We start from the raw sequence: 10277 nt of genomic DNA, 5'->3' as shown, positions 1-10277 counted from the left end.
CGAAGCTTGGCTTGAGATCAATAAACACAGTTTCTAATGAACCCTCTCATCAGGAACACTGATCCAGTTTCAAGATCAGTGCTGCTGGCATTGGAAGTCCATGCCATAATTCTGGCTGTGCAGGAGCTGTGCTGACATGTTTGTAGCTTAAACAGTGTGTCTGGTTTCTACAGGTGGGGTGGGTGGGTTGCCGTATGCTGTGTGGGTACGTCCGTACGATCAACCCCGGCTCCGAATCAGAACCAGGTTTAATATCACTGGCGTGTGCCTTGAAATTTGCAGCAGCAGTATAGTGTGATTCATAATAAAAACTTAGGAATTACAGTCAGTATATAAAAAAATAAATGAGTAGTGCAAAAGGAGAGACAAAAAGAGGTGAGGCAGTGTTCATGGATACAACGTCCATTCAGAAATCTGACGGCAGAGGGGAAGGAGTTGTTCCTGAGTCGTTGAGTGTGAGCCTTCAGGCTCCTGTACCTCCTCCCTGATGGTAGCAGTGAGAAGAGGGCACGTCCTGGGTAATGGGGGTCCTTAATGATGGATGTCAACTTTTTGAGGCATTTCCTTTTGAAGGTGTTCTGGATGTTGGGGAGGCTGGTGCCCATGGTGGAACTGGCTGAGTTTGCAACTTTCTGCAGCTTTTTCTAATCCCCTCCGTACCAGACACTTGTACACGCCCTGGACTCCTCTGAGGAACACGTGGCTCCAAAAGCCACACACACAGGTTAATCTTTAACCGGGTGGCTGGAGCCAACCGCTCCACACTCTCGAAATCGTACACACCCGCGAGCCACCTGGTGACCAGATGCAGTCTCTGAAATGACTTGCAGGTGCTCACAGCAACATCCTGTCCCAGGACAGGACAGCACGTTGGATACAAGCTAAACGTCCCGTAACACTGAACCAGCTGCCAGTAGAGGTGGTGGATACAGGTTTCATTTCAACATTGAAGAGAAATTTGGATAGGAGAGCTGTGGTCCAGGTGCAGGTCAATGCGGCTAGGCAAATGAATAGTTTGGCGGGCCAAGGCCTGTTTCTGTTTGGCGAGTCTGTCCATGACACCCTCCCAGGAGAGGGGGCAGCTGGAGGTGTCTATGCCTCATGTTTATATAGAATGCAAAACATCACAGCCCCTGTCAGAGTGAATGAAAGGGCTGCTTCTCAATTTCTAGTCATACCTCATAGAACGTAGAACATTACAGCCCAGTGCAGGCCCTTTGGCCCACAACGTCCCAACCTCTAAGATTAAACTAACCCTTCGCTCCCACATAACCTTGCATGTAAATGACAATAAACGAGGACTGAAGTGTTCTCATAATCTAATCTAATCTAATCTGCGTGCCTATCTAAGTGTCTCTTAAATGTTCTGGATGTGTCCGCATCTACCAAACACACCCACCTCTCTCTGTTTTAAAAGCAATCTACCTCTGACATCTTCTCTATACATTCCTACAATCAGAATCAGCTTTAATACCACTGGCATATCTCAGGAAATTTGTTAAATTTGTGACAGCGGTACAATGCAATACATGATAATGTAGAAAAAATGAATTGCAGTAAGTGAGTGTGTGTGTGTGTATAAAATAGTTAAAATAAGTAAAAAAACAGAAATAATAAAAAAAGTAGTGAGGTAGTGTCCAAGGGTTCAGTGTCCATTTAGGAATTGGATGGCAGAGGGGAGAAGCTGTTCCTGAGTTGCTGAGTGTGAGCCTTCAGACTCCTGTACCTCCTGCCTGGTGGTAACAGTGAGAAGAGGACATGCCCCGGGTGGTGGGGAGCCTTAACGGTGGACACTGCCTTTCTCAGGCACTGCTTCTTGGACACTGTGGAGGCTAGTACCCATGATGGAGCTGACCAACGTACAACTCTTTACAGCTCACTTTGATCCTGTGCAGTAGACTCCCCCCTCCCCCCAGTATTAGCCGCTTCCACCCTGGGAAAAAGTCTCTGGCACACTTCGAACACTCCATTTCGATACGTTTTTGTAATTGTATGTAATTTGAAAGGTTTACTGAATGTTTAGTGGCCTGTAAATAAATAGTTAACTTACCATGAGTGAGTGTCTTCTGACTCCACTCAGCGAACCTGCGAACTTGGTTTCACACGACACCACCGGGTTCCTTGAGGATTTCTGGGTGTCATGATAGATACAGCCCCGCGTGGCTCTGGGGAAGCTTGGGGAAGTGGAATATCCTGCCGGGGTGGTGGTAGAGGCAGATACCATGGGAATATTTAAGAACTCTTAGTCAGATAGGTGATAGGCAATGTAGGAGGGAAGGGTTACAGAAGGTTAAAGGTTTGGCATATCATGGTGAGTCAAAGGGCTTGTACTGGGCTGTGTGATCAGGGATTGCACCCTCATCGTCTAGCTCCCTAAGAGAGGCGATCCCTATCTCCTGAGGGACTAGCGGATTACATGATCACTGCCTTGATCTTGTCTGGGCATGTGGTGATGACAGAGATATCATCTCCCTCCCTTTGCCTTCTGTGTCTGTGGAAAGACATCAGATTATGTCTCTTTGTTGCTGGTCTCACCTTTGCCTTGTTTCTTGTCTCATATTTTGACTAACTTTCTGAATTAAGCTTGTTATGGTTTTCACACCCTTGGAATATCCCGCCAGGCTGTATGATCTGTGAAGTGCACGTGATGTTTATTTTTAAAAGCTGCCTCTTGTCACCTCTGGGATATTTGCTGATGGCCCTGCAGATTGGGCACCAAGTTTTGAGCAATGTTCCCACTATATATCCTCAAGTTCAGTACCCACTCGGCTCTAGGCGTTGTGCTGTCCCATCCCTGCTTCTGACATCTTGGCCAATGTGCTTTAGCTGCTGATTGGTACATGGTACTTCCCCCCTCTGGGTGACGGGGGTCTCCTGTAGAGGTGACCCACAGGATTACTCACCCCTGGGCTTGTTCCTTCCTTGGCTCAGGGTCTTCTCACCTTTCTCGTGAACCTGACCCAGTTTCACCACAGCCACTTGGCACCCCACCTGCATTTCCCCTCCATTTTGTCCAAGCCTCCCTTCCTCCTTCTCCTTCCCTCTTTCTCCCTCCCTCCTTCTTCTCCCACCTCTCTACTTTTCCCTCTCCTTCTTCCCTCCTCTCTCCTCCTTCCCTCCTCTCTCCTCCTCTCTCCTTCTCTCTCCTCCTTCTCTCTCCTCCTCCTCTCTCCTCCTCCTCTCTCCTCCTCCTCTTTCTCCTCCTCCTCTTTCTCCTCCTCCTCTTTCTCCTCCTCCTCTTTCTCCTCCTCCTCTTTCTCCTCCTCCTCTTTCTCCTCCTCCTCTTTCTCCTCCTCCTCTTTCTCCTCCTCCTCTTTCTCCTCCTCCTCTTTCTCCTCCTCCTCTCTCCCCTTCTCCTCCTCCTCTCTCCTCCTTCTCCTCCTCCTCTCTCCTCCTTCTCCTCCTCCTTTCTCCTCCTTCTCCTCCTCCTCTCTCCTCCTCCTCCTCCCTCCCTCCCTCCTTCATCTCCTTCCCCTCCTTTCTCCTCATACACCCTCCCCTCATCTCTCCCCCTTGCCCCTGTGCGGAGTCTGCATGCTCTCCTCGTGTTGCGTCAGCTTCCCCCATGTGCTCCTGTTTCCTTCCATCTCCCGAGGGTCCCGTCAGTGTGGGATCCTCAGGGGTGGGGGTTCACGGTCCGCGTAGACTGGTTAGTCTGGAGGGCCTGGTTCTCTGTCTCAGAGGCCCTGCTTTTCCCCACAGGCCCAGGGAGGCGAGCGGGCGCGATTGGCCATGGAGGGGGCTCTCACTGCGAGGGACCGTGTGGGAGTGCAGGACTTCGTCCTGTTGGAGAGTTTCACCAGCGAGGCTGCCTTCATTGAAAACCTACGCAAGCGCTTCAAGGAAAGCCTGATCTACGTGAGTCCGCACCCCACATATCTACCCCACCTGTCCGACTCCCTGCCCGTCGATCTCTTCACCCTGTCGTTCTTCCGAAAGCCTGATCTACGTGAGTCCGCACCGTGCCAGTCACCCCACCTGTCCATCTCTTCACTCTGCCGTTCTCCCTGGCCCATCAGTCTCCCCAGCCCCCTCCCTGTGCCGACTGTCTCACTGCTGTCCCCTTGCTGCCTGTCTGTCTTTCTTGTCATTCTCCACCACACACACGGTCCAGATCCGTGCTCCAATCCTCCCCCAGTGTGGGCTGGGTGTGTTTCCCCCCCCAACCCCCGTGTGGCCCAGGACTGACAGTGACGACTTGCCCCCCAACCCCCGTGTGGCCCAGGACTGACAGTGATGACTGCCCACCCCCCTCATGTGTTCCTCCCCCCACCCCTGTGTGGCCCAGGACTGACGGTGATGACTGGCCCCCCTGATCCCCGTGTGGGCCCCCCATCCCCCTGTGGCCTGGGACTGACAGTGACGCCTGGGCACCCCCCCCCACCCCCGTGTGGCCCAGGACTGATGGTGATGACTGGCCCCCCTGATCCCCGTGTGGGCCCCCCATCCCCCTGTGGCCTGGGACTGACAGTGACGTCTGGGCACCCCCCCCACCCCCGTGTGGCCCAGGATTGATGGTGATGACCTGGCTTTTCCCCGCAGACGTACATCGGCTCAGTGCTGGTGTCGGTGAACCCGTACCGGGAGCTGGAGATCTACAGCCGGCAACACATGGAACGGTACCGCGGCGTCAACTTCTACGAAGTCTCGCCCCACATGTGAGTGACTGCGAGGGGCGGTAGGCGCTGGGACTGCGCCGATCCTGGTGGGGCAGTGCTGACTCCCAGTGTTGGGAGTGGGTGACTCGTTCTGGCTGGTGCCTGGAAGTCAGGACGCGTCCGGACACTGAGCCTGGAGTTAAGCCGGGTGCTGCGGGAGAGGTTGGGTGAGGCGGTGTGTGGGGGCGGGTTCCCAGATCAGGTCTGGAACTGCTGAACACTGTCCGCGGGGAGCTGACCCCACAGTCTGGAGATGCCACGGGCTGCTGCAGAGGTTGGTCTGAGCCGTGCTGTGACTGGGCACTGCGGGCACATAGTCCATCCGCCCAACTGTTATATCTGTTTATTTACTCAGTGATACAGAGCAGAACAGCTTCTTCCAACCCAACGATCTGCTCCACCCAGCAACCACCTATTTAACATAGCCTAATCACAGGACCATCTACAACCCTGTGTCCTTGAACTGTGCGAGGAAACGCACACACGCCTGGGAAGGAACACAGAAACCTCTTACTGACAGAGGGCACCGGGATTGAACCCCCAACTCTGACACCCTGAGCTGTAATAGCATCACGCTCCCGTGACTGTGGGTGCCTGAGCCCAGGACCGTGGCTGCCTGCTCCTCCCCGACCCCTGGGGGAGTAACCGTGTGCAGTCCAGCTCCGTGGGGATGGGATGGTGATCTTCACCAGAGATGGCGGTGGAAAGGTTCTGCCAGTTGGGTGACTGCTGTCCCTTGCGGTTGGTGATCACGCCCTGCACCATGTCTATAGATCAGAAGCTTTGGGTATTAGTGAATCAGGGAGAGCCACTGCCTCACAAGGTTCTGGGTTCAATCCCCACCTCTGCCTCTGTTGTCTGTAAGGAGTTTGACCTTTCTCCCTGTGGCCGCGTGAGTTCCCTCTGCGTGCTTCAGTTTTCTTCCACATTTGACATACAGGTCAGTGGGCTGTCCCCGGTGTGTGGGTAAGGGGTATAATCTGGCAGTGGGGGTGGTTGATGGGAGTGGGGGCAGAATGAAGTGGGATCAGTGGAAGAACTTAACTGTTGGTCAGTACAGACTGGATGGGGTGAAGGGCCTGTTCCTGTGACTGGTGTTGCTGAGATTGTGAACTACAAGTTATTTTTAATCTAAACATATCTCAGTCATGGAGCAGAGATAAAGGTCCTTTGGCCCTGCCAATTCATGCTGACCAGGAGGTCCATTTGCCCATTTATGCCTGTATTCTTTTAAACCTTTCCTGTCAAAAGTCTGAAATATTGTGAAAAAGGATATGCAGGAAGTGGAAAGGGTCCAGAGTGATCCTGGCAGTGAAAATACCTGTACTCACTGGAGCTGAGAAAAATGGACGGAGGGGGGGTGAGATCTCATTGAAATCTATCAGTTATTGAAAGGCCCGGATAGAGTGGATGTGGAGAGGATGTTTCCTATAGTGGGAGTGTTTCAGACCAGAGGACACAGATAGAGTGGGTGTGGAGAGGATGTTTCCTATAGTGGGGGAGTCTAGGACCAGAGGACACAGATAGAGTGGATGTGGAGAGGATGTTTCCTATAGTGGGAGTGTTTCAGACCAGAGGACACAGATAGAGTGGGTGTGGAGAGGATGTTTCCTATAGTGGGGGAGTCTAGGACCAGAGGCATTCATTGCCACAGACGTCAGTGGATATATTTAAGTCATTGGGTATATTTAAAGTGGAGATTGAGAGGTTCTTGATTAGTCAGGGTGTCAGAGGATACGGGGAGAGGCAGGTGACCAGGGTTATTGTTGGTGTTACTCCTTTCCATGCCCTGTGGCATATCAGCCAGCAACTTTGCCGTTTCTTTAGCATTTTGCCCAAGTTACTAGCTCGATGGAAAATGTGCAGGGAGCCGGCCGGATTCAAAGCCGGGACCACTCTCCCTGAAGTCTGGTGTGGTTGCTCGCTGCCGCTTACGCACAGGAGCGGGATGCTGGGAGAGGGGGCACTTTGGGGTTCTAACATTTGACTGTCGTTCATTCTTTGGGGAACTCGTCTGTCTGCGAAGAAAAAGCATTTCAGGATGTATATTGTATACATTCCTCCGACATTAAATTGTACCTTTGAACCTCTGAACGCCAGCAGCTGTGGAGAATAGGTTTGAGAGGGATGATGAGTCAGCCAGTCTGTGCTGTTAACCCTGTTTGATCGACAGCTATGCCATCTCAGACAACTCTTACCGCTCGATGCGTTCGGAGGGCAAGGACCAGTGCATCCTGATCTCCGGGGAGAGTGGGGCCGGGAAGACCGAAGCCTCCAAGAAGATCCTGCAGTATTACGCAGTGACGTGCCCCAGCAGTGACAGGGTGGAGACGGTGCGAGACCGACTGCTTCAGTCTAACCCCGTTCTGGAGGTGAGGAGCTGACGAGGGTGTGGAGGCAGGGTTTTCACCCGCTCCTGGCGCAAAGGCCAAGCCCAGCCCTCGGGCAGTGGATGTCCCAACAGGAAATGACCATGTTGGAAATTGAACAGGGACTCACTGACCCAACAACTCCCCCGTCCACCTTGCTTACTCCCCTTCGCTCTCCCTCTTCCGTCCTCCTCGCCTTCCTCCCCCCCTTCCTCAGCCACCTCACTTTCTCCACTCCTTCAACCACCCCCTTGCCTTCCTCCACTCCACCCTCCCTCCTCATCCCCCTTGCCTTCCTCCCCTCCACCCTCCCTCCCCGTCTCCTTGCCTTCCTCCCCTCCACCCTCCCTCCCCGTCCCCTTGCCTTCCTCCCCTCCACCCTCCCTCCTCGTCCCCTTGCCTTCCTCCCCTCCACCCTCCCTCCGCATCCCCCTTGCCTTCCTCCCCTCCACCCTCCCTCCCCGTCCCCTTGCCTTCCTCCCCTCCACCCTCCCTCCGCATCCCCCTTGCCTTCCTCCCCTCCACCCTCCCTCCCCGTCCCCTTGCCTTCCTCCCCTCCACCCTCCCTCCGCATCCCCCTTGCCTTCCTCCCCTCCACCCTCCCTCCCCGTCCCCTTGCCTTCCTCCCCTCCACCCTCCCTCCTCGTCCCCTTGCCTTCCTCCCCTCCACCCTCCCTCCGCATCTCCCTTGCCTTCCTCCCCTCCACCCTCCCTCCCCGTCCCCTTGCCTTCCTCCCCTCCACCCTCCCTCCGCATCCCCCTTGCCTTCCTCCCTCCACCCTCTCTCCTCGTCCCCTTGCCTTCTTCCCCTCCACCCTCCCTCCCCGTCCCCCTTGCCTTCCTCCCCTCCACCCTCCCTCCCCGTCCCCTTGCCTTCCTCACCTCCACCTCCCTCCCCGTCCCCCTTGCCTTCCTCCCCTCCACCCTCCCTCCCCGTCCCCTTGCCTTCCTCCCCTCCACCCTCTCTCCTCGTCCCCTTGCCTTCCTCCCCTCCACCCTCCCTCCCCGTCCCCTTGCCTTCCTCCCCTCCACCCTCTCTCCTCGTCCCCTTGCCTTCCTCCCCTCCACCCTCCCTCCCCGTCCCCTTGCCTTCCTCCCCTCCACCCTCCCTCCGCATCCCCCTTGCCTTCCTCCCTCCACCCTCTCTCCTCGTCCCCTTGCCTTCCTCCCCTCCACCCTCCCTCCCCGTCCCCTTGCCTTCCTCCCCTCTCCTCTCCTCTGTCCCCTTCACTTTCCCTCCTCTTGCACTCTACCCCTCCCTCACCATTCGTCTCATTTTCTCTTCCTCTTCTCCCCACCCCATCCCATGGCTTTCTCCCGCTCTCATGTCCTTCCTTCACCCCTCATCCTTCCAAGTACCTCTTCCCCTCATCGTACCTTCACTTTCGGCCACCTTCCCTTCCTTTTTCTTGTCTGTCCGGCTTTGTTTGTGACTGGATGGCCAAGAGTCCAGACTAGTCTCTGTGGAACTTTGTGCCTAAGGACGGTGTGGGAGAGGGTAGAGTTATTTTGCTTTAAAGTTGATGTTCTGGGGATCGTGCCCATCCGTCATCACCTGGGGTGGGGTGGGGGGGGTGAACCATCAATTTGCTGCTGTTGGGGAGGGGACTCCATGACTTACATTATTTTGCTTTCTTTTTTACCTCCCTACTTTGCTGTCTTTTTGCATAGAGTCATAGAAAAGTACAGCACAGAAACAGGCTCTTCAGCCCATCTAGTCCATGCTGAACCATTTAAACTGCCTACTCCCATCGATTTGCACTGGGACCATAGCCTTCTATTTCTCTATTATTCTATCCATGTACCTATCCAAACTTCTTTTAAATATTGACATGGAAATTGCATCCACCATTTGTGCTGGCAGCTCATTCCACACTCTCACCACCCTCTGAGTGAAGAAGTTCCCCCTCATGTTCCCCTTAAATATTTCACCTTTCACCCTTAACCCATCACCTCTAGTTCCAGTCTCACCCAACTCAGTGGAAAAAGCCTACTTGGATTTACTTTATCTATACCCTCATAATTTTGTATCCCTCACTCAAATCTCCCCTCGATCGTCCTCATTCCAACTTCTAACCCATTCAACCTTTCTTTATAACTCAGGCCCTCCAGACCCAGCAACATCCTTGTAAATGTTCTCTGTACTTCATTTCTTCCTGCCTGCCTGTTATGTGCACCTTTTTTTTCCCTTAACCAAGCCCTCAATATCCTGAAAACCAAGGTTCCCTAAATGTGTTATCCTTGGCTTTTATCCTGACAGGCACATTCAATCTTTGTACTCTCAAAATTTCACTTTTGAAGGCCTCCCAGACACAAGTACACCTTTGGCAGAAAACAGCATGTCCCAGTATGCACTTGCCAGATCCTTTCTGATACCATCAAAATTGGCCTTTCTGCAATTTAGAATTTCAACCCAAGGACCAGAATTTCCATAATTACCTTGAAACTAATAGCATTGTAATCACATTACTTATTTACTTTTTATATTCCTTGTTGCAACTTACATAAATTTTTGATGTATTTCACTGTGAGTGAGGGCCTCTGCTGGTTAGGGCTGACCATGGATATTGTGCCCTGGCTGTCTAGCATGCAAACCTGAGCAGTACAATGTGGAGAGTGAGCTGTTGCCGGTGTAGCAAGCTCCCCTTCTCCACATAGCTGATGAACCCAAAGGAATGGCAGAGACTGATGCACTTTGGTACCAATAGCATCACAGGAGTTGCCAGTCAGCGTTGAACTCAATGCCTTAGGGACTCCAGCTCCGGACTCCTCGTGGGTGGGAAGATCGGCGTTTTCCTTCTCCTAGATGAGCTGCCAGCCATGGCTGACGAGCCCCGTCTGCCCTGTACTGTTGCTACAAAACACCAAATTTCATGACGTATATCGGTGACAGTAAACGAGATTCTGAGTCTGAGGCTCAGTGAGGGTGTGTCACATTCATTGTGTGTGTGATCTCATGGTTAAGTGCCACTTCAAATACACAACTGTACAGGAGAAAGAAATAATTGCTACTCCTGACCTGATGTCGCACAAAAAACCACTATAAGATTAAGAACATGATAATAAAAGAAGACAATAAATGTAAATACATCAGATCGGTTATGTACACAGATTGATTGTATGTCCATAAGGTGACGCCAGGCGTGAGGGTGTCTGTACATAAGGTGCCTGACAGGAAATGATAAAGTGGGTGTGGGGTGGGGGGTAGTGGGTTAGTGGGTGTGGTGGGGTTTGCCGGGATGTGGGGATA

The 10277-nt window shown here is 53.0% G+C and overlaps 1 protein-coding gene across 3 annotated transcripts in view; it reads left to right on the top strand.

Moving 5' to 3' along the window:
* Positions 1-10277, top strand: part of LOC134336876 (unconventional myosin-Ic-like) — a 132829-nt gene that overhangs the window by 61683 nt on the left and 60869 nt on the right. For all 3 annotated transcript variants that reach the window (XM_063031477.1, XM_063031476.1, XM_063031475.1), the window contains exons 2-4: positions 3703-3858; positions 4543-4658; positions 6832-7030. In XM_063031477.1, coding sequence (XP_062887547.1) covers positions 3733-3858; positions 4543-4658; positions 6832-7030 — 441 coding nt within the window. In that variant the 5' untranslated portion in view covers positions 3703-3732. The remainder of the gene's footprint in view (positions 1-3702; positions 3859-4542; positions 4659-6831; positions 7031-10277) is intronic.

The sequence above is a fragment of the Mobula hypostoma genome, chromosome 23 (assembly GCF_963921235.1).
Source record: "Mobula hypostoma chromosome 23, sMobHyp1.1, whole genome shotgun sequence".
NCBI lineage: Eukaryota > Metazoa > Chordata > Chondrichthyes > Myliobatiformes > Myliobatidae > Mobula > Mobula hypostoma.
The sequence above is the reverse complement of the archived record's forward strand: the minus strand, read 5'-3'. Positions and strand labels throughout refer to the sequence as shown.